At 39.6% G+C, this 24,587-nt stretch overlaps 1 protein-coding gene across 1 annotated transcript in view; it reads right to left on the minus strand.

Annotated features, from left to right (window-relative positions):
- EPB41L4B (erythrocyte membrane protein band 4.1 like 4B) overlaps positions 1-24,587 on the minus strand; it is a 138,809-nt gene that overhangs the window by 2,728 nt on the left and 111,494 nt on the right. The window contains exons 6-15 of the mRNA XM_060781439.2: positions 24,121-24,173; positions 19,831-19,951; positions 19,546-19,633; positions 19,319-19,407; positions 17,007-17,076; positions 15,564-15,733; positions 14,328-14,437; positions 10,894-10,924; positions 9,148-9,187; positions 1,730-1,797 (exon numbers count right to left, since the gene is read on the minus strand). Coding sequence (XP_060637422.2) covers positions 1,730-1,797; positions 9,148-9,187; positions 10,894-10,924; positions 14,328-14,437; positions 15,564-15,733; positions 17,007-17,076; positions 19,319-19,407; positions 19,546-19,633; positions 19,831-19,951; positions 24,121-24,173 — 840 coding nt within the window. The remainder of the gene's footprint in view (positions 1-1,729; positions 1,798-9,147; positions 9,188-10,893; positions 10,925-14,327; positions 14,438-15,563; positions 15,734-17,006; positions 17,077-19,318; positions 19,408-19,545; positions 19,634-19,830; positions 19,952-24,120; positions 24,174-24,587) is intronic.

The raw sequence follows: 24,587 nt of genomic DNA on the forward strand, positions 1-24,587 counted from the left end.
CTAAACCCCACTGTCATCAATGGAAACATACACAAACTGTCCTCACATATGACTCCAATTTATTGAAATTGTATTTTGTACAGGAAATCTTCCCAGATGATAGTGTTCTTAGATATTTTTCTTACACAATGCTATGCTACTAAACACAGAATCAGTTGTGACATGCAGCATAAGTATATATTTTACCTAAAGCATGTCATCTGGACAGTACAATTTTCTCTACACCAATTATCTTCATGAATCAAAGATCTTCAGTCTGGAACATCCTAAAAAATTTGCTCAGAAAGGTATTTCATTCATTGTCATGAATGGATTTTAAGGTATACACAAGTTAAAATGCACAATAGGCCCTCCACTTTTTTCAGGAGGTTAAAGGCACAGTATTCTCATGCAAGTGTAAAAACTAATTTTTTTAAAAACGTTTTAAAATCTAAGAGCACACATCTCTAGGAATCTTTGGGTCCTCTAGGGTGACCCTATGGTCAACTTCTGCCCTAAGTTCACAGAGAAGTGCTTCTCTAGGAATATCTAGCTCTTCCAGGGTGACACTGGTGGAAATTGACCATAAAGTCACTATGGAGAACCTAGATTGATAGAGAACATATAGTGATTTGTGAATAATAAAAACCTAAAATGTTGAGGGCCGACTATGCATCTAAAAAAATGCACACACATCTTGGGTGTGCGTGCATGGTTGGTGGGGATTCAAGAGAGGGCCTTCTCGGTGCTGCCCTTAGGCTCTGGAACTCCCTTTCCAGGGGGACTAGAATGTTGTCCTTCTGGTGGCAGACTGAAATCTTTTTTATTCAGATAGCCTTTTAAAGAAGATTTTAAGAATGATCCAGGAGGGTGCTGGTAAGATATTTCATTACAGTAACTGCTTTTAAGAAGTTAAAAGTGTTCAAAATTATTTTAATTGACTTCTATGTTTAATTCCATTTCAATATTTGTATGTTTTGGATTTTAAATTGTATTCTCTTTTAATCCTGTGAACAATTTTGTGTCTCAGTGGGAGACATAAAAGTGAGATATAAATAAATATAAACATAACAACAACAAATGTTAGGAGTTTTAAAAATATACTGAAATACACACTCTCAAGACTCAATGGTTGATTGAAGAGAGCTTAACTATGTTACGAAAAGTGGAAGTGCTCATTATGACCACTTTGGAGATGCTGCAAAATACAGCACTCATATCTTGAGTGTTACTTTTCCCTGTGTGTTATGTCATCATACTAGACATCACCTTCCTTTCCCTGTACAACAAACATGGGCAAAGAAACTTGGTCAGGGTGGTGGAAGCAGTGTTCAGAGTTTGCATTTTTAGTTGCAGTCTTTCCAAAATAAAGTCATGGCTGCTATTTAATATCCCCTTACTTGTAATGCAATTGCTTGAAGGTGCATTCCACTAAGAACATCTAATGCACAAAGGCAATTGAGATGAATATAACTGCAGTCATGTGATCACCAGTATTATAATCACATTTCCATTCCATTCCATAGATCAGGAATTGTTTTTAAAAAAATTTTTTTTGATATTAAATTGTCACCACTTTACCTAGAGTGATTTTGAGTATGCAAACTACTTCAAATATACCTACTCAGTAATCCTTCAAAAATCTGAAAAATATTCAATATTGAAATATTGAAAAACTGTCTTGGTGGGTGATGAAGGGAATGAAAAATATAATAAAAGTCTACAATAACAGAACAGACAAATCACATACCTTAAATTCACAGGAGGGTGGGGGTGCCAGTGTGGTTGGCCAGAAAGTATATTTGGATGACACAGAGGCTGGAAATAAAATGTGAACTTAAGTCACCAAGCTTTCATTATTTCATGACAATTTTTTTAATTTTTAGGAAGGAAATAAGTGTTTTATTCCAAGGACACTGACCTTTAAAGTTTTCTATAAAGCAGTTATTCATATTAGTAATAGGCAAAATGACATTCAGACATTTACTTTCAATTGTGACAATTCATTTAATGTTTGTGGGAAGTTTGCTTCCACATGATAGCTGTACAAATATCTTAGATGACCTTTCTGTCCTTTCTTAGTTTTCTCATCTCCAGGCTACCATTTCCATACCATTTTTTTTCATGAGCAGGATGGGGTAACAGAATACAGCAGACTCTCAGTTAACCAAATGTCAAGCAACCAGCAAAAATGAAGAAATAATCCTTTCTTTAAAAAATAAAAAACTGTTACGTTAAGGGTTGGTCTTTATTTGATTTTAATTGCTGTATTTTAATATCAATACAGTACCTATGGTATGATACAGTATGGGGTGTACTATTAGTTACGCTCATTTTTAATAGTAGTAACTCTCCTGCAACCAAAAACTACATGTATCCAGCATCTAACAATCCCCATGGATTTTAGTTAATTGAGAATCTACTGAACATATGTATACATTTTCAGATCTGTGCATAGTATTTGCATAGTATTTGCTATTGTCCTTTAAAAAAATACAAACAAGCATAAATAACAAGCAAGTTGCAATCTGAGCTAGTACTAGTACAGCCCCCCCCCCCAAACACTATAGAGGGATACAATTCCATTTGGCTGCTTGTATCCTTAGAGGATGGTAGCCTGATTATGTGCTCTATTTTTTTACAATATTTTTATTGTTTTATAGTGTGCACAAGAAACAAAACAGACAACAGAAAAAAGAAAAAAGAAAAAAAGATATACAAAAGAACAAGTAAGCTTACAGAATAGTATACAGTCAGCGCTTCTTAAACATATGAAAAATCAAATTTGACTATAGTTATTATACCTTAACATTTATTGTCCCTCTAACCCCACACCCGTGAACCCAACCCCCATGATCTCTGACACCCATTAATATGGCTCACATAACTAACCCGCAACTACTCACATGTCTTCTATCATTAAATCCCCTTTATGGTGATCTTCAAATCTACTTTTATCTTCTTTTCCAGATACCCAAGTGCCCAAGAATTCATTTTTAAAAATGAATTCTTCATTATTTAATCCTCTGCTGCTATTGGTTAGTTTGGCCATTTGGATAGAATCTACTAATTCATCTCTCCAATTTTTAATAGTTAATTCTTTTTCCCTCTTCCATTATTAGTCTCGCAGCAACCAATCAATATTGACAAATTTCTTAATTTCCTGCCCTAATATACCTTCTAAATATTCCTAATAAGCACATTTCCTGGTTATTCTTGACCTTTTTGTTAATCATATTGCTTGTTTCTTTCACCACTTTTTTCCGGAATTCTTGAACTATATTACAGGTCCACCATATGTGGAAAAAAAATCCCTTCACCTTTTTACATCTTCAGCCATCCTCTCATTCTGTTTTCTCTATTTTAGCCAATATCTCTGGAGGTTCTGTAAAACATTTTAAACATATTTTCTCTATTGATCTGGCCACTGAAAATCTAAACCCCCTTTTCCGAAGATGTTCCTATTCTTCCAAATCAATATTTCTACCTAAATCTTTGGCCCATGTAATCATAACAGTTTTTATTTGGTTGCCTGCTAAGATGTATTCTAAAATATATTTGTAGAGCCTGGAGATTAGGCCTTTATTACCCTTCTCAAAGATACCTTCTAACTCAGAATTTTTAAAGGCAAATCCTACTTTTGTGTCCTTCCTAAATCTGTCACGTAAATTAAAAGAAGCTGAACCAGTCTTTTAACCCAGATTCTTCTTTATCTTTACGTGTCCATTGCCCTTTCTCTTTCACCAAATAATCCTTGTATTTGCCAGAGTCAGAGTGTGTAGCCGGTCTCTTGATTGCTTCCAGTGGGCATGGCTATAAGGGTTTTTTTTGGCCCCAGTCCCTTCTTGTACCTTTTCCACATTGCTAAAAGGCCGGCTCTTATTATATGTCCATTAAATTCTTTATTCACCCTGTCCTTATCATCCCATAGATAGGCATGCCATCCGTCTCTTAAATCATGGCCCCCTAACTCAAGCAACTCCTTATTGTCCAATTTAATCCATTCCTTTACCCAGCTAAAATTTGTGGCTTCATAGATCTGGCAGTGCCAGGCCCCCTCTGCCTTTCCCATCAATAAGGTTCTTGTAAGCAATTCTGGCTTTTTTTACCTTTCCAAATGAATTTGACCAGATATCTTTTCCATTTTCCAAACATCTTTACTCCCTTAATAATTGGTAGATTTGGAAACAAAAACAACATTTTGGGTAATACTATCATTTTGATCACTGCTATCCTCCCTAACCAGGTCGAAGATATTTTACTTTTGGTACTACCTTACAATTAGTTATTTTCTCCAATTTAGCAATATTGCTTTTATATAGGTTCTTAGTTAGAAATACTGATTTTTTCTTATTAATTTTAAAACCTGACACAATGCTAAATTTGTTGATAATTTCCAATAAAGTGTGTGTGCTTCTTAAAGGATCCCTTAAGAAACAGACCAAATCACCTGCATATGCCTTTCCTGTACATTCATACCCTTTTACTTTAACTTCTTTAATTTCGCTAACTTCTCTAATTCTGTTGATTTTCTATTTCTGAGCGAGGGAAGGCCATTCACACTAATGTCTATCATAGATTACAACTTCAGGCACACATCTTCCATGACAGACTGCTGTGTATCCTCCCTCCTCCTACCAGCAATGATGTAGATATGCCACAAATTCCTCAGTTGTACTTGGTGAATGTGCATATATGAATATGTTTCTCTCCACTGTGACCAATGTGGCATCATTATATCCTGATTAAGATGATTATTGTGGAGTTAAGAAGTGAGCGGTCAGAGTGGAAGAGCAAAACATTCTTCCATTGTCATGGTCTGACCATCATCTGATCAGCTTAAGACTCACTGTGACCTTTAACCTCTGAAGGGGGTTTTTAAATAATTTTTTTAAAATAAATTTGGACCAATTAAAATGTTCTGCCCCAGGAGACATATGGATCTGGATGGACTCCTGAGGTCTCTTGGGGTTATTACTGTCATGGAGGCTGACGATCCTGTCAATGCCTTGGCTGATAGCTATAACAGAGAGATGGCTAGGGTGATAGACACAATCGCCCCAAATGTCCCATCTTGTTGGCTAGAGTCACACCAACTCCTTGGAGCTGACTGTGATGAAATGCACGAGGAGACTAATGTGCCTCTGGAGGAAATCTCATGGCGCCTCTGACCAAGCACAGGCTATGGCCTCAATTAGGGCCTACTCTGCAGCTCTGCGGTCAGCCAAGAAGAGATTTTTGGTTGCCTGCATAGCACCTGCTTCTAACAGACCATCAGAATTGTTTCGGGTTGTTGGGGAACCTCAAGTACTCAGCAACTCGGTGCGGCGATTTTGTGCACCATTTTGCAGATAAAGTCGCTCAGCTACATGCCAGCTTAGATGCAATGACAGAGGAGATAACCAAGGCATCTGTCAGTCCAATCTTATGGGATTCATTTCAGCTTGTTCAATCTGATAACATGGATGGAATCCTTGGGGCTGTGAGGGTGACCACTTGTGCTCTGGACCCTTGTCCATCTTGGCTAGTTAAAATGACCAGAGGTGGGCTACTAGATTGGTTTGTGTCAATAATTGATGTCTCATTGGCTCAGGGAAAATTCCCATCCTGCCTTAAGCAGGCAGTAGTAAGACCAATTATGAAGCCCCCTGTGGTGAACAACTACACCAATCTCTAACTTCCCTTTTCTGGACAAGAGGCTGGAGCAGTTGGTCGCCTCCCAGCTCCAGGGATTCCTAGATGACTGATTTTCTAGACTAGTCACAGTCCGGTTTCAGGCCCAGTCATGGTACCGTGGTCACCTTGATGGGTGATCTCCGCAGGGAACTGGATAGAGAGTGTGACCCTGCCAGTTCTCTTGGACATCTCAGCGGCATTCGATACCATTGATCGTGGTATCCTTCTGGGCCGGCTCTCTTGGGGCCAAGGCTTTGCTTGGGTATCGGCAGTGGCCAGGAGAGCCTTCGCACAACTAAAACTTGTGTGCCAGCTGCGACCGTACCTCGTGAAGTCTGATCTGCCCATGGTGGTCAATGCCTTAATTACCTCTAGACTGGACTATTGCAATGCACTCTGCGTGGGGCTGTCCTTGAACCCAGCCCGGAAACTTCAATTGTTCCAGCGTTCCGCTGCCAGACTTCTAACAGGAGTGAATTATTGTTTAAGGAGCTCAATTGGCTGCTGTTTATTTTCTGGTCCCAATTCAAGGTATAGGTTATCACCTACTAAGCCCTGAACGGTTTGGGACCCTTCGTGACCGCATTTCTGTCTATGCGTCTGCATGATCTGTTTGATCATCGGGGGAGGCCCTCCTTTCGCTCCCACCTCCGTCACAAGTGTGACTTGTGGGGACAAGGGAGAGGGCCTTTTCTTTAGAACTCGCTACCCGGTGAGATTAGGCAAGCGCCCACCTTTGCAGCCTTCAAGAAGAGCCTAAAAACTTGGCTGTTCCAGTGTGCCTTCAATGATTGAACAAGTCCCTGACCTTAACCAACTCAGCACATAATGTATTTCAATGCATTTTTTTCACCATTCAGTGAATTAACTCCCATTTTTGTCCCATCTGAACTTCACATCAGATACACTACCCTACTCTTCCATCTCTCCCAGGATTTTAAAATCCTATTTGTTGTATTTGGCCCTGCTCATTTGGTTCAATGTTTTGTTATGTATGCTATACTCTGTGTTAATTTTGTATTATCTTTTTATTTTATTCTATTTTATTTGATGTATTATTTTATGATCTTTTGTTGGGTTTTTTTTTTTTTTTTGCTTTTGTTGGGCTTGGCTTCATGTTAGCCGCCCCGAGTCCCCTTGGGGAGATGGAGGCAGGGTATAAAGTATTATTACTATGCTTTAAAAAAAATTAGGCCCTGTGTTTATATTCATGACACACCTGCATATTTACTTATAACTCAAAAGCCAGGAAATTTGGCTTTGTTGCCTGTAAGGCATAAGATAGAGGTGGTTGTCTTGGTTACAGTTCTTAAGGTAGGGAGGTTTCTAGCTGACAATTTGAAAGTGTCTAGGGGGATAACCTTACCTTGCTTATGCAGGTACCAGCCAGACAAAAATGGATTGGTCAAGGGTCAACAAATTTGAGTGACATAAAGACACTGGTCAGAAGGGTTGTGGTCAGGATTTTAAGAAGAATAAAAGGGACAGTTGGAGGCTTTTGGTGTGCTCCGCTGGAATAGAGCTGGTGGCCAAAATAAGTGGTGCTCTGAAGTAAAATTGGGGTGTGGAGGGGGAGAGCCATTAGCTGAAGGGAGAAGCCAGACTGAGTGTTTGAGGTAAAAGTCCAAGGGGGAAGCAGAACCACTCATCAGGTACCTTGCAGCAGAGGCATGGCCAGTGGGAATGTCAGCAAGAGATCTTAAAAGTGAATCACTGCAGACATTGGGTGCAGCAGTTAACAGTGAGAGATGAAATGAATGATGAAGACTGACTCATCTATAGAAGTATTAAACTGTACGTCCCGATCCCAAGCAGGGTCCCCTTAGCTCAATGCTGGGTTCTGAAAATTTGGCAATAGCAAGTTTTCTGAATGTTATATTGTGGCTGTTTCAGACATCTACATAAATCTGTTGTGCAGTGTTTACCGTGTACTCTGCAGAAGATGCTTCAGCTTTACTTTGAATGTGCTTTGAATTCTGATTGGGGCCACATAACTTTCTGGTTGATACAGCATCAATAGCTAATGTTTTCTTTCTGGGCAGAATTCAGAGTGGAAGTTATGACTTCTAAAGCCCTACACAACTAAATCCAGATTGTGTTGTCAAAGACTTTCATGTCCTGAATCAGTGGGTTGCTGTGAGTTTTCCGGGCTTTATGGCCATATTCCAGCAGCGTTCTCTCCTGACGTTAGAGGGACCTTATCACCTATGCAGGAGTCTACTGTATACCATGCAGCTGTGGACAAGTCTACATAGGGACCACCAAACACAGCGCCCAAACACGAATCAAGAAACATGAACTGCACTGTTGACTAATTCAACTTGAGAAGCCAGCCATAGCAGAGCACCTGATGAACCAACCTGGAAACAGCATATTATTTGAGAACACAGAAATGCTGGACCACTCCAACAGCTATCATGTCAGACTACACAGAGAAGCCACTGAAATCCACAAGCATGTGGACAATTTCAACAAAAAAGAGAAAACCATGAATATGAACAAAATTTGGCAACCAGTATTTTAAAAAACTCTAAAATCAGGACAGCAAATAAAGAAGAAGACTAAAAAAAAGGGAATTCCTGACATAAAACAGACAAGGCCAGCTAACACCTCCCAACAAAAGATTTCCCCAGGCAGGAAGTAGCCATTCAATGCTAATCAAGGTGGCCAATTGCAACATTCACACTTTCCTCAAGCAGATAAGAGTTCTTTGTCCCACACTGAACACTCTACAGATATATAAAGCTCACTTGCCTAGTTTCCAACAGACCTCACAACCTCTGAGGATGCCTGCTATAGATGTAGGTGAAATGTCAGAAGAGAATGCTTCTGGAACATGGCCATACAGCCCAGAAAACTCAAAGCAACCTAGTAAATCCAGATTACCTAAAATCTCTCTCTCTTTCTCTGTGAACCTGCCAGAGTCTTAAGATCCCCATGGAATGATTTTAATTTGGTGGCAACATTATTGCAGTTACTATATTGTTATTTTTTTAATGATTTTGTGCTTTTAAAAATGCAATGATATTTTCATTTAAGAAATATATTAACTTTTTAAATTGTGTTTTTTTATTTTCAAGTTTTAAGCTTTTTCCTGGTTTAGCCTTGAAGAGTTGTCTTTAATCTTCAGGAGAAAGCAGGTATCTATATGAAATTATATAAACTATTCCCTCTTATATGCTAGTCTCTAGTAATCGTATCAAATCCATATGTACATACACTGTATGATCGAGGCTACTGAGAAAAGGTTGTATATCTGAGAAAGCATTATATATTTTATAGTTGAGAAGTATTCTCTAATATGAGATCTTTATTGGAGTATAGAGGGAACCCAAGTCTCCAAGGTAGTCTCCAAATGAAGATAACATAAGGATGCACACACAAATAAAAAGCACCAGTGGTGAGAAGGCAGTCAATCAAGTGAGTTGTTTTGATCATGGCATTATCATGCACTATCAGTAAGGTACAACAGTATTTTGGTATTTTCCTTACCTGATAGTTATGAACTTCTGGGTTATTTTTACCACTAAAACTAAAAAGCAGAAAAAGTGTTATTTTGCCACAGCTCTCAAAAGATGCATCGTAGAACCTTTCCTTGTGAAGGAGCCAAACTACAACCTGGCAATAGGCATCATCCCGTTTCCTTCCATTTCCCTCTGATACTTCAGTAAGAAATATGTATTATATTGTAAAAAGTACAAACTTTCGACAGCTCAAGAGGCTACAGGTCAGAGAGAGTTCCGTTTTTATACATGCATTAGGTCAATTTACCTCTTTGAGTCTTTCAAGACACACTCCCCACCCCATTGGCACTGTTTGCATGCAATACTCATACTCTCTCACAGCTAACCAACATAATATTCCCTCACTCTTCAAACAGCCATCTGTTTATAAATCTTATGTAATCTGTTTTTAAAGCATTCTGAGGCAGCTGGAGCATTCATAAACATCCCATAATGCCTCAGTAACTGACCTAGTGGCTAGAGAGGGCTCACTTTTATCAATTCAAGCCAAAGCTCTTCCCACAAGTAATGGCAGATATTTCAGCAACTGCTATAGCCTCACTTGAATGTCTGAAGACCTCTAGGACTCCTCCCCTCCCCATTTCATTTTAAACTGAAACCATGCGGTTAGAAGAACTTCAAAATCAAGTTATTTTTTCTTCTCTTCCTTTCCCTTGCTGGCCCTGTCTTCTGAAACATCTCCCCTGATGAACAGAATTAGATACAAAAAGTTTTGCCAAATGTTGGCTAGTCTTTTAGCTGATCTGATAAGAATATTACAGTAGTACGGATATGGATTATCCATAACCCCCTCCCCCAAGACAAAAGGTATAGTTATTTATTCTCTTTCTCTCTTCCCAACTCTCAGTACATATTCCTGGGAAGAGAAAGAGGAGGAAGAACTGGGGAAGAATTGATAATAATTATTTTTAATACTCCCAAAAGCCTGGATTGATCCATCTGAGGTGTCATCCCAAACACTAAGGAAGTAAATCTTCCAAAATTTTGTTTTTGCAGGCAAGAACAAACAATTTAACCACCCTTTCTCACTGCAAGAAAGGCACTGAAGAGTGTGGTTTTTGGAGACTGTAGTATGGGAATTATTTTGTACAAAATAACAGTATGATTTTCTTGCACAAAAAAGCATATTCCATGCAAAAAACAATGTTTTTGTGTAAAAGGAGCACTCATGTAATAAAAATGCTGCTTTCTGCACAGAAAATTGCATTTTTGTGCAAAAAGACCTCACTAAAATTTTGCACATAGAATAAGTGCTGAAATGAAGACTATGACTCTGGAGACCAGGGTTTGAATAGTTGTTTAGCCATGGAAACCCACTGGATGTTCCTGAGGAAGTCACACACTCTCATCCTCACAAAACCCCGTAACAGGTTTTATTTGCAATTTCCATAAATCAAATATGACTTGAAGGCACACAACAACAACTAAGATTCTATTCATCAGTGTTTCCTAATAGATAGCAATCTGTTTTTAGATCTTGTTTTTTATATTTTCAAATATTCATCCCATTCTTACTCAGCACCAGCTCTACAACACTTTTCTGTACCTATCTATAGTCACTACCCTTTCTGTGAACCACCACATGCTCACACATTCTAGAGCATGATCCAGAACTTGCTACACATACTCGCTTCTATAGCAGGTTAACTTTCTCAACATTATGGATCACAGGTGCCAAATGAAAGAATACGTGTAATCACTGGGTGACACTTACCAGTGTGGTGATGGTTTGAGAGCATTGTTTGCTTAAGGGAAAACAGAAAAGCAAAGTTAAATAACAGAAAATAAAGTGCAAACTCCATGTACATAATGGTCAATAAATAAAAGACTAGAAGGATGTGGGATTTGAGGTACAAGTAGGGTTTTCATGCATGGGCATTCGAAGCTGGTGGCTTCAATGCTACTGGAAAGTGACCCTACTATGGATTTAATCTATACTTTAAAAGAGGCAATTGGAATGAACAAGCAGAAAGTCCAGCAGAATCAAAGATTGCAGGAAAATTTGGCCTAGGATCAAGAAATGAAGCAGGAGAGTGACAGGTTAAATTTTATAAGAGGTATCAAAGGTACTTGAAAGGTACTTGACAGGGGCTTCCGCTGTCAGTCCTAGCTTCTGCCAACCTAGCAGTTTGAAAACATGCAAATGTGAATAGATCAATAGGTACCGCTCCGGCGGGAAGGTAACAGCGATCCATGCAGTCATGCCGACCACATGACCTTGGAGGTGTCTACGGACAACGCTGGCTCTTCGGCTTAGAAATGGAGATGAGCACCACACTCCAGAGTCAGACATGACTGGACTTAATGTCAGGGGACTACCTTTACCTATCAAAGGTATATTAAGAATATTTTATATGTGTGATAAAGATATATGTTAGGAATATTTTCCCTCAGAATGTAATGCCCCAATGTAATTGTAGCCGTTTCTCCCCCTCCCACTCTGATTTCTTCAACTCATAGGTAGGACACAGGGAAAGATGCTGCATCACAACTGACTGTCCCTCAAATCCCACCTGTGCAAAAAATGAGCACTCAATACAAAAAATAGTTCAATTACTTTAAAATAAAATAAAACCCAATGAGATAATTGTGAAATACTTAAGGTCTACTTATAGAAGACACATGAAGCTTCATTCTTTCTCTACTTTGGTCTACACATGAAAGCTAACATATGGATGTGTTCACATTTTCCAGCCAATTAAGTGTTGCACATGGGGAAAACATTAAACTAAGGCTGTGTTGAAACTATAGAATTAATGCAGTTTAATATCATTTCAATTGGTATTGCTCAGTGCTATGGAATTCTGGATGTTGTAGTCTACCAGAACTCTTGAAAAACTGCAACTCCCAGGATTCTATAGCATTGAACCATGGCAGTTAAAATAGTCTTACACAGTTAAGAAACTATTGGTCTTATAAAATTTAGCATGTCACTCTCCTGCTTCATTTCTTGATCCTAGGCCAAATTTTCCTGCAATTTTTTATTCTGCTGTACTATCTACTTGTTCATTCCAATTTCCTATGATTAACAAGTCCTGTTTTGGTATGTAGCTAATACAGGGGTCTCTTGGTCCTTCGATTTGAAAAGAGAATGCTCAATTTCTTCTGCTTCTGTTTCTGTGGAGCACAAACTTGGATTAGGGTTACACTAATAGATTTTCCCTGAAATCTTACTGATAATTATTTATCAGACTTTGCATTGTATTTTTTACTATATATCTCTTCCCTATTAATGCCACCCCAATTCTTTTTAGATTTTCCTTTTCTGAGTAAAACACTGTATGATTATCTGATAGATTATTGTTTACTTCATTCACCGCTGGTATGGCAAACTTTATATGTTCAGTTTCTTATTATACTATATCTGGCTTCCTCTGATTAATTTGTGCTGCCATGTTTTACAATTGTGCAGCTTCTGCTTTTCCTTTCACCTCTGAGCCTGTCAACAGCTGAACATTCAACTTGAGTCCAGATGCATTATTAACTGCAGCACTCATTGTACCTGCCCTCTGCTGTAGTTCAGTAGTTCACTAAATGTCATTACACCTGGAAGTTGTATCTCCTCGTATTATCCCTCATTTCATTTTGTATTGTTTCATCACAGATTTTTTTCATGGTAAAAAATGTGTAGTACTAACAAGTACTAGCTATCTTGCCACTGCTGTTGTCTTGTCGAGATTGTCTGCCGGTGACAACTTCCATTGCTGCTGCTATCCAGCAGCTGTTTGGCACATTTAACCTGGTCCCTACCAGCAGTCAGCATAGCTTCTTGCCTCAAAGGGGAACATAATTCCACCACTGTAGAAAGGTAGTGCCATTCAAGTAAGATGGCCCATTAAGAAAAACTGGTCAGGCCGGGCCTTGCTCTCAAATGGAGAAAAGGCCCTGGGCTGCTCCACATTCTTCTTGCATAAGTTTCTCCTTGAATTTCCTTGTCCTAGCTTCAAAAACAGCAAATAAACAGGTGAAGTGATATACTATGTATTTTTACCAACCAAGTCGTCCTCCAACTAGGCTCATCTATATCATTGACAGATATCTTTCATATAGCTTGCTTTGTTTACCACATAATTTTGAATTCGTTAACTGGATTTTAAAATGTGTTCAGTTTTCAATACAAATGGAACAATATTTTGCTGAGTTCTAAGAAATCTAGTATTTCTTAATATGTATATGTTTATAAGAACCTGGCAGGAGATCAAAAATGAAAACCCGAAATACAAAAGTAATTCCTATTAGTTTGGAGTCCTCTATGCAATCCAGCATGCATAGATAGTACTCCTTTTCAGAAACTGTGGAGACAAAAGAGGAAGGCTCCAGAACCAAGACTGACTGACACTTACTTTACTTCATTAAACCCTAGAACTCATTTTTCTGAGACAACAGGAAATTAATCAGGTTGTTTTATTTCTTAATTTTTATCATTTTTATGCCCTTTCTTATATGAATACTTTCCCATGCTGGGACAGCTTTGTTACCATTTAAAATGCCTCTTTCTTTCTAGATCTGATTTATTTCCAAACACAGACTACGTTTTTTCATATGATGAAATGGCAAGAAGCAAATCGCTACACACACTGAGGCCTTGACACCATGTTGCATGATAGATACATTTGGCAGAACCTCAGACATATTCCTGGGCCAAATATTCAAGAGTGCTGCCATGTTTTAAAGTTCCTTTCCAGCACAGTACGATGTGTTTAGAAATAATTGGGGAGTAAAGGCCCTTTGTATTAAAATATTTGCTCCATAATGATAAAATAATATATTTTCTTATTTTTAGAACACAACAACAGGACTGGAGGAAAGCAGGAAAAATGTATCCTTCCTCCCAACACACAGGGTTTTTTCTTCTTTCTTGAGGCCCTTTGCAATTCTCTTGAAGCCATGATCCATCGTCATGCTGAAGAAACTCATTACTACCTTCTGGGTTCTTGTGTATTTGAGTTAGCAAAGACGGTATGAAAAAAATGCATATCTGTACTTGGAAACAAAATAAAATGTTTAGAGATATCATCTAGAGGAGAAGCAGAATGAAAGATGTGGAAATAAATGGTAATTTCAGTTAATAATTTGCTTAATACAAATGGCATATAAATTTGGCACATTCAATTATGTATAAAAAGTGGGATAGCTGTGAACTGGAACCTTTGAAAGTTGAATGTCTCCGGGATGGATATCTCTTGCTAGGTCGCCTTTCAAATGTGCTTGTCCTGCGTAATCTGGATCCATGTGTTGCTTGGTACTCTGTTCGGCCACTTAAAAAAAAGAATTACTTAGGTTACTGACGTATGTTGCATACATATCCACTTTGAACTGAGTTTCATTGAGTTCAATGTTCTTTCTGCCCAAGAGAATTGCAGACTAAATTAACTGCAAATGCCCATTCCAGTCCACAGAGATGCAACAGCTATTATAAATATAGGAAGCAGCTTTCCCGCATTTTTATCTTTTGTGACTATGGCTTAATCTAAGTTGATCTCTCCACACGACCAATGTAACTCAAACCTATTACTCAGGGTGAAGAAGTGGTTGATTTACTTTTCTTTAGTAAAAACTGGTCCGTTATATCCAGAATAAGCAATCTGTAACTAGTACAAACTTTCCCACCTGTATCTGCACCAGACTAACAGGTTTTCTTCATGCAAGTCTGCAGTCTTTTAAGCACTGGGCATTAGCATTTTATTCATGAAAGGAATATGATAAACAAAACAAAACTAGCTAATGTCAATGCAAAGTCCTCCAGTTTGCATTTTTGTTATGTTAGACCAGCCCATCCCACTTCCATTCTTCCTCCCAACCCTTCAATAGATAATCAGAGAGTAATAATGAGACTTCAAAATATAAACAATATATGCCCCTGTATAGGAAATGACAGGATTCATGATGTTCTCTATGCAATACAGGAAAGCGAAAAAATATTACAAAACCTCCTCCCAAGCATATAACGTTTTCAGGCAAATTCTTTCAAATACATTTCCACATCTGTTCCCTAAGGTTTAAGTCCTTCAAGCAACTAACCTTCCTGATGCTTCTTAACAGTGTTTCTTAATAGAGCAACAATTTCCCCTCTTTTCCTTCCCCTTTAATTCCAGCCACCCTTATCAACAGTCCATCAGCTTTAATTGACTGAAACCAAGAGGGAGGGAACCTCATTTTTATGTTCTGACACAATTCTAGACATTTACTGTCCACTCATCTGGACATTTACTGAAAGCAAGCAAGCATGCAAGCTTCCAAACTGGAATGCTTTCACAATTGTGATGAAAGCCACCCCCAGCCCCCTGGTCTTTAGTATGATATAAACAAAGCTAATGAAATTTGTGTTAGATAGTTAGCTTTTTATGTGCAGATTTGCAAGATAGTGTATAACATTAAAAGTACCTGAATCGAAATCGGGATCCCAGCCTGATAAAATCTGACCGGCTAGATTTAGTGTTAGCAGGTGTGCGCAAACGGAAAAAGGCATGATGTTCTACCGCACATTTCCAGAGGTGCTTGCATGTTTTGGCATTATCTAATCTGAAGACAAAAGTGTGCTCCTGCTCTCTACCCTAAAAGACAAGAAATAACATATTATTGGAACTCCCTTCCCAGCAACATTATATCAGCTTCCCCCCCACCCGCCCCCAACCCCCCACCCCGTCCTTTAGAAAGAAAGTCAAAACTTGGCTATGGAATCAAGCATTTGGACAGTAGTTACAGTGCGATATGCAGCTAGGCTCCGGCCCAGCATACCTGTCCGAACGTATCTCCTTCTACGTCCCGCCTAGAAATTTAAGATCTGGAGAGGCCCTGCTCTCGGCCCCACCTTTGTCAGAAATGAGACTGGCAGGGATGAGGGACAGAGCCTTCTCGGTGGTGGTCCCCTACCTGTGCAATTCACTCCCCGGGGAAATTAGATTATTGTCATCCCTCCTCTCTTTTAGAAGGAAACTAAAAACATGGATATGGGACCAGGCCTTTGCGTAATCTGGCAGACTGACAAGGACAATGACGACTAGAGCTTTGGAACGGATTATGATAAGCTGAATGGACTCACTAATTACAGAACTCGGTGAAACGTTGGCCACCAGACTGGCTTTTTTCTATTAGTTTTTATTGTATTAACTTAATGTTTTAATTATTTATAATTACCGTTGTTGTATATTTTACTGTGTTGAATTGTAGGCATCCAATATGTGCCGGTTGGAAGCCGTCCTGAGTCCCCCCTAGGGGGTTGAGAAGGTCGGGGTAGAAATGTCCGAAATAAATAAATAAATAAATAAATATGAAGATAATGTAATTGGAACAGATTTTGAACTAGGATTTCGGGACTATGTGTTATGTTTTTAACAAGTGGCACAATGGGTTAAACTCTTGTGCTGGCAGGTCAGCAGTTTGAATCTGGGGAGAGTGGGTTGAGCTCCCTTTGTCAGCTCCAGCTCCCACACGGGGATATGAGAGAAGCCTCCCACAAGGATGGTAGAACACTGAATATCCATGCTTCCCCTGGGCGACGTCCTTGACACAAAAACCCATGCTTATTTAAATGTTTTTATATGTTTCTGTTTTATGATTTTTATTCACAATGTGTTTTTTATGTCTTAATGCAGCATTGAATTATTGCCAATTAGGAAGCCTATTGGAGTCCCCTTTGGGGTTAAAATAGTGGCATAAAAATACAATAAATACACACATAAATAATTACCCAGGTCCCACACATACAATATAATTCATTCTTAGGGGGAAAAAGGTTTGAGGATATGCATAGTCCCACAATATCTGCTAAACTCATGACATTCTGGATGTAACCAGATTAAGCTCAAAGTAACATTAAAAAGTTACCTGTTCATCATCTTCTACGACCACAAGTGTCAGTTTGCTCTTTTTGAAGTCCATTTTAGTGATTTTAGGCCTTGATACAAAGAAAATACAAAATAATAATAATAATAATAATACTTTATTTGTACCCCGCTACCATTTCCCCAAGGGACTCGGTGCAGCTTACATGAGGCAGAGCCCACAATATAACAATAAAAACAATAACAACAGTAATACAAAACAATAAATAAAACTCATAAGCAGAAAATAAGCAATAAATATTAACAATAACACAACAACGTTTAAAAACCTATGGCTGGGCCAAATGTAATAATTAAAATTTTAAAAATAATGCTGAGCATGATAGGTAAAATATAACCAGGATAGAATTTTCGGAGAGGGATTGAATCATAGAATCAAAGAGTTGGAAGAGACCTCATGGGCCATCCAGTCCAACCCCCTGCTAAGAAGCAGGAATATCGCATTCAAATCACGCCTGAAAGATGGCCATCCAGCCTCTGTTTAAAAGCTTCAAAGAAGGAGCCTTCACCACACTCCGGGGCAGAGAGTTCCACTGCTGAACGGCTCTCACAGTCAGGAAGTTCTTCCTCATGTTCAGATGGAATCTCCTCTCTTGTAGTTTGAAGCCATTGTTCCGCGTCCTAGTCTCCAGGGAAGCAGAAAACAAGCTTGCTCCCTCCTCCCTGTGGCTTCCTCTCACACATTTATACATGGCTATCATATCTCCTCTCAGCCTTCTCTTCTTCAGGCTAAACATGCCCAGCTCCTTAAGCCGCTCCTCATAGGGCTTGTTCTCCAGACCCTTGATCATTTTAGTCACCCTCCTCTGGACACATTCCAGCTTGTCAATATCTCTCTTGAATTGTGGTGCCCAGAATTGGACACAATATTCCAGGTGTGGTCTAACCAAAGCAGAATAGAGGGGTAACATTACTTCCCTGGACCTAGACACTATGCTCCTATTGATGCAGGCCAAAATCCCATTGGCTTTTTTTGCCGCCACATCATATTGTTGGCTCATGTTTATCTTGTTGTCCACGAAGACTCCAAGATCTTTTTCACATGTACTGCTCTCAAGCTAGGCATCCCCCATTCTGTATCTTTGCATTTCGTTTTTCCTGCCATAGTGGAGTATCTTGCATTTGTCACTGTTGAACTTCATTTTGTTAGTTTCAGCCCATCTCTCTAATCTGTCAAGATCGTTTTGAATCCTGCTCCTTCCCTCTGGAGTACTGGCTATCCCTCCCAATTTGGTGTCGTCTGCAAACTTGATGATCCTGCCTTCTAACCCTTCATCTTACATGTACAACATCTTACATCAAGGATTCCTACCCCTATTTATTTTTTCCTTAGACTTTTACTTCTTTATCATCTCTGGCCATAAGTCATGCTGGATAGAAATACTGGAAGTTGTATTTCACTACTGAGATTCCAAAATTGGGGACTATTTATTAACGCTTCATGGCAAAATATACTGGCCTACACCTTTCAAGATAATATAGAGAATATAAAGAATGGTAAAAGGTAAAGGTAGTCCCCTGACATTAAGTCCAGTCATGTCTGACTCTGGGGTGTGGTGCTCATCTCCATTTCTAAGCCGAAGAGCCAGCATTGTCCGTAGACACCTCCAAGGTCATGTTGGCCAGCATGACTGCATGGAGCGCCGTTACCTTCCCGCCGGAGCGGTACCTATTGATCTACTCACATTTGCATGTTTTCGAACTGCTAGGTTGGCAGAAGCTAGGGCTGACAGCGGAAGCTCACGCCGCTCCCCGGAATCGAACCTGCGACCTTTCGATCAACAAGCTCAGCAGCTCAGTGCTTTAACCCACTGCGCCACCGGGGGCTCCAATACTTTGTCACATATGCTTCAATTACATCTAGATTTGGTTCCTATAATATAATCCATATAAATACTGCAATTGAAAAATGCTTGGAGATTCTAAAATTCTACACGAAGTGTATAATACTACACATAGTATTACACATTTTCTATCAGCTTCCCTATCTTCTAGTCTTTTCTGAACTCAGTTCAAAGTGCATTTCATGTATTACTGTTTGTTTGCTTCAACTTCTACCACACAGTTTTACGTTTTCATTCTTATATCACAGGTTAAGCTGCCTAGGGAATTTCAAGATGAAACAAAACTGAGATATAAATATTAAACCTAAGTATATTCTGTGTTTTGAACCACTAAGGCACTTTTAAAAAGTGAAATACATTCTTGTTGACATACCATCAAAACACAACTGCTCAGAATTAGAGGGAGGAATTGTATCAAAATGTTAAATAAGTGTAATCAGACATGACTCACCAAAAAAATAATCCTATTTTGTTTGTTCCTTCAAAGATCAAAATACCAGTTGGCGTCAATCCGAGAGCATATTCACACCCATCTCTTCCCTACAAGTAGATGATTGTATATTAAACACATCAGAAAATTTAGAACATGAAATAGGATAAAACATTATTCATTTAGAGATGAACTGTGTTCACCTTTCCCATTTTCTGCAAAACTAAATTGTAGAAATAATACCTTACCTTAACTACATGCATATCTACCCCATACATTTCTAACCACTTTGCTTTGTTCAAGTAGCACATTTCTGCTTGGGCAGGGCTTTTCCCCCTAAAAGAATAAAAGAGGAAAAATCCATCTTAACTTGGAATATTTCTGTTTTCTTTTTCTTAATTCGTAACAATCCAGGTTTGCAAATGTAAACACATTTTTGTTTTCTCTTTTTAAAATGTTGTTGATCATATATGCTAAATTGTCTTGCACCCCCTACATCTCAATCAAGCCATAATTTCATAAAGCTACTATACCTGAACTCTTTCCACTTCTGAAAAATTTCAAATTCCATTGCTTCAGTTTGGTTACGAGAAAATCTGAATTCTGACACAAGTTCTGGATCATGTTCAGGAATTTCACAGTCACCAAGCTCAGCTGCAAAAGTTGGAAATTCCAAATAAAAGATCACTCTACTAGAGTATAAAACTGCTATTCTCATATTTTAAGAATGTCCCGAGCATTTCTAGAATATTTAAGTTTCCAACTTAGACAAATTCAGGGTAAAAGCACACTAAGCAATGGATAAAATCAAGATGCTGAAATACCGCTTTCAAGAAATTTATGATTTACATTTCTAGTCTTCTTCTTCTCTTAGAATACTTCAGGATCAAAGTTTGATTCAATTAACCTAATGGCCTTTTAAACAGAAATTATCTGTGTGTGCCTATATAGTCATAACGAAGTTATTATTTGAAAGTAAAGCCATTCTAAATAGCCATACTCTTTCCTGGAAAATGTAACAGTGTTCATGTCTTCTCGCTATTTGCACATTAATCTGCGGGCCCAGGATCAGTGTCCATGTGACATATGGCACGAAGGGCTCTTTAATGTATATTAAAATGTGTATTTAATGTGTATTGTAGTTTGAGGGCAGGGCATGGCTCCTTTAAATGAGGCAGGACTTGGTTGCTCAACATGAGGCAGGACTTGGTTCCTTGCGGTAGGGCAGGACATGGTTCCTGTACATGTGGCAGGACATGGTTCCTTTACATGAGGCTGGGCTTGGTTCCTTTAAATAATGTTGGGCTTGCTTGGTTCTTTAACAAGGCAGGAGTTGGTTCCTTTACATGAGGTAGGACATGTTCCTTTACATGAGACAGGACATAGTTCCTTTACATGAGGCAGGACTTTGTTCCTTGCGGTGGGACAGGACATGGTTCCTTTAAATGAGGCGGGACCTGGTTCCTTTTAATGAAGCAGAACTAGGTTCCTTCTGATGGGGCAGAGGTTGGTTACTGGAGGGGTGAGGTGGAATGCTAGCATCCACTGGCCAGGTAAGCAATCACTCTTCTGAGGATTTGTCCCTCCTCCTCGTTTTGGAGGGGTGGATCACGGTGGAACACTGGCATCCACTGGGCAGACAAGCAGCCAGTCCTCTGGGGATTTATCCCTCCTCCTGGTATTGGAGGGGGGAGTCGAGGTGAAATGCTGGTGTTCACAGGGCAGGCAAGCTGTCAGTCCTCCAGGGTTTCGTCCCTTCTCCTGGTTTTGGAGGGTTGGGGCGGGGTGGAACGCTGTTGTCCACAGGGCAGGCAAGCAATCACTCCCCGGGGATCCTTCCCTCCTGGTCTTGGAGGGGTGGGGTGTTATGATGGTCAACGGTGGCCAGATAAAACTTGGAGGTGTGGGGTGGGATGCTGCCGTCCACAGGGCAATCAAGCAATCACTCCTCTGGGGATTTCTCCCTCCTGATCTTGGAGGGTGAGACAGGGTTGAACGCTGGCCTGACCTCCGCTTATCTTGGAAACAGGCTAATGAACAGGAGGGTTGACCACTCCCTGTAAGGAGCCCCAGTTAACAACCTGTTGGACCATCTGGAATTTCCCAGCCGTTTTCAAGGGCAGCCTCACGTAGAGTGCATTACAGTAATCCAGTCTAGAGGTGACTAAGGCATGGACCACCTTGGCCAGATCCACCTTCATGAGGTACGGTCGCAGTTGGCGCACAAGTCTTAATTGTGCAAAGGCCCTCCCGGCCACCGCCGATGCCTGAGCCTCAAACGATGGATCCAGCGATGAATCCAGGAGGACACCCAAACTGCGGACCTGTGACTTCAGGGGAAGTGCGACCCCGTCCAGCACAGGTTGCCACCCTATACCCCGATCCGGTTTACGATCGACCAGGAGGACCTCTGTCTTGTCAGGATTAATCTTCAGCCTATTCGTCCTCATCCAGATAGCCACAGCGGACAGGCACTCATCTAGCACTCGAGGGGCTTCCTTGGAGTTAGGTGGAAAAGAGTAGTAGTGTGTCATCTGCATAGAGATGGCACCCAACTCCAAAACTCCGGATGACCTCTCCCAACGGTTTCATGTAGATGTTAAAAAGCATGTAAGACAGAATGGAATCTTGCGGGACCCCACAGGTCAAAGGGCAAGGGTCCGAGCAGGTGTCTCCCAGCGTCACCATCTGGGATCGACCCTCCAGGAAGGACTGGAGCCACGACAAAGCTGTACTTCCAAGGCCCATCCCGGAGAGTCGTCCCAGAAGGATACCATGATCAATGGTATCGAAAGCCGCTGAGATATCCAAGAGAACCAACAGGGTCACACCCCCCCTGTCCAGCTCCCTGTGGAGATCATCCACCAAGGTGACCAAAGCCATCTCGGTGCCATGGCCAGGTCTGAAGCCAGACCTGAACCAGGTAGTTGGTGTCATCCAGGAAGCCCTGGAGCTGGGCAGCGACCACCCGCTCCAACACCTTGCCCAGAAAAGGGAGGTTTGAGATTGGTCTATAGTTATTCAAGACCGTGGAGTCAAGGGAGGTCTTTTTCAGGAGTGGTCTGACCACAGCCTGTTTTAAGCCAGATGGAAAAATTTCTTGCTCCAACGATACATATCAGAAGTATAAATATCAGAAAGTTGGAGATAGGGTTCCCCTATAACCTTTTGACATTTCCATAAAGAATCAAGGAGGCAGCTCTTTTATTTTTCTTGTAATATACCTTATTACTAAAATTACTTTAAAAATTGTCAAAAATCTGTGGATTGTCTGAACATGTTGACATTTGGTGTGCTGACAGAGGAGGATGTTTTCTACTAATGTTGCAAGTTTCATCAGGATTGGCCTAAAAATGAGGGAGAGAGAATCCCCTGAAGTTAGCCCTGTGCCATTTGCTGTTTTTTTTTTGTTTTTTGTTTTTTGCGTATTGCGCGATCGCGTTCACCATTAACGAAGCAATTTGGAAATTTCAGAAAGTTCTGAATTTTTTTCCGGAAAACTTCAGAATTCAATTCCAAATTTTCTTTCGGAAAAAATTGAAATTCAATTTCGAAACCAACCACCTACATCCGAAACGAGTTTTGAACCATGTTTTTTTTATCAATCAAGCCTAGTAGACAGTATACCAAAATGATCCCCTTTTCTACCCCAGGCATACTTTCATACATGACGTCTTGCTGAGAGGGATGGAATCACAATATACTGCCTTAAGTCCCCCCAGGAGTGAGAAAGGTGGCATATAATATACTAAATATATATATAAATATACTAAATAAAAACACTGCAACTTCATCTCACTGCTACACAGGAAACCTCTGGTTTCAGTGATGAAAGGAACTGGTCTCTCCCTAGAAGCATCAGCCAGATCTCTATAATAGAAGTCTGATCTTTGTGCTCATCTACAATCATGTTCTAGCTGGTTATTGCTTTTCACATTCGCCAGCCTTGAAGGGAGACGTCAGTTTTGTGGATAGTGGAGAATCTGTATTTATGAATGCTGGTCCATGTGTAGGCAGCCAGTATGAGAGCAGCTGCTGAATGCACAGATGGGTATGGATACAACGCACTCAGACTTTCTTTGAATCCATGAACAGAACATTTCTGAAATGAATAACTATTTAAGAAAGCATTCAAATAGTCACTTTTCTCTAATAGGGATTTTGTTTTCCTTAATTTTTTTTGATAGAAGTAATGACTTTTCTTCCCAACAGGAATTGCAAAAATTTTGCTGCTTTTTCCTATATTGTTCTAAGCTGGAGAAAACAAATATTCTACACTTTTTTAGTAAAGAGATTATAAATACTTTTTTCTTAAGGAAACATAAAGTGTAAGCAATCTTCAGAGTTGAGACAACACATTTTAGGTAAGCATGATAATACTTTCATTGAATCAATTAGTTAGGATCAGCACATTTGGTACATTTGTTTCATTGTCAATAACATGAGTCTCAACCAACATCTAATGTTACAAGACAAAAAATAAGTCTGTGTTTTTCTATCTCACTCTAAGCAACCAATATGTAAAGCAGGTTGAATGGAAATGTTTCTCTTGACATCAGACTCTGACCAGACACTGTCAGGAATAGGTCAAATCAGAAAAAAGGCAACAACTTCTTGACTTCTCTAGCTTTTCCTATTAAGACCAGTTCTTTGGTTCAAAAGAGCCATGACTGCTGGCACCATCCCACTTAATGTACAGGATATAAACCTAATGTGCTATGTACATTAGTAGTATGAGATTACAACAATTCAAGTGATTTTGAAAACTCTGAATCTTGTCTCATGTCAACATTTTGAACAGACTAAACTAGTTTTAGACATACCTTGGAGGCACAAAGCTGCAAGTTCTACAGCTGTTTCATAAGGGCATTTCAATCTTTAAAGAAAAAGAGTTTTTTCGTCAGTAGAAATAGTATTTCGCAGTATTCATCTTCATTGAATGAATGTTACATTTTACTCATTCATTACATAATTCATAATCATAACTATTGGTAATTAAAAATACAGGGAGTAGAGTTGAGAAGCATAGTTACTCCATTAGCTTTGCTGAAACCTAGATCTATCAGATCTCCCTCTGGCACCAGCTATTCCATTATGTCATAATGAAGGGAGAGACTGGAAGAAGGACCATTCCATCTGCTGAAATTCCACTTGGCTCTGAACTGTTCAAATTCCAACTAGTCAATATGAGGACTATGTATGATTAGGACTTGATCCCCAGGTTTTTTATTCCCTGTCTCCCTTCATAATCCCTTTCTCCCACATTTGATTCAGGGCAAATTGAGTGCTG

This window comes from Anolis sagrei, chromosome 6 (assembly GCF_037176765.1).
Source record: "Anolis sagrei isolate rAnoSag1 chromosome 6, rAnoSag1.mat, whole genome shotgun sequence".
NCBI classification, from domain to species: Eukaryota; Metazoa; Chordata; class Lepidosauria; order Squamata; family Dactyloidae; genus Anolis; species Anolis sagrei.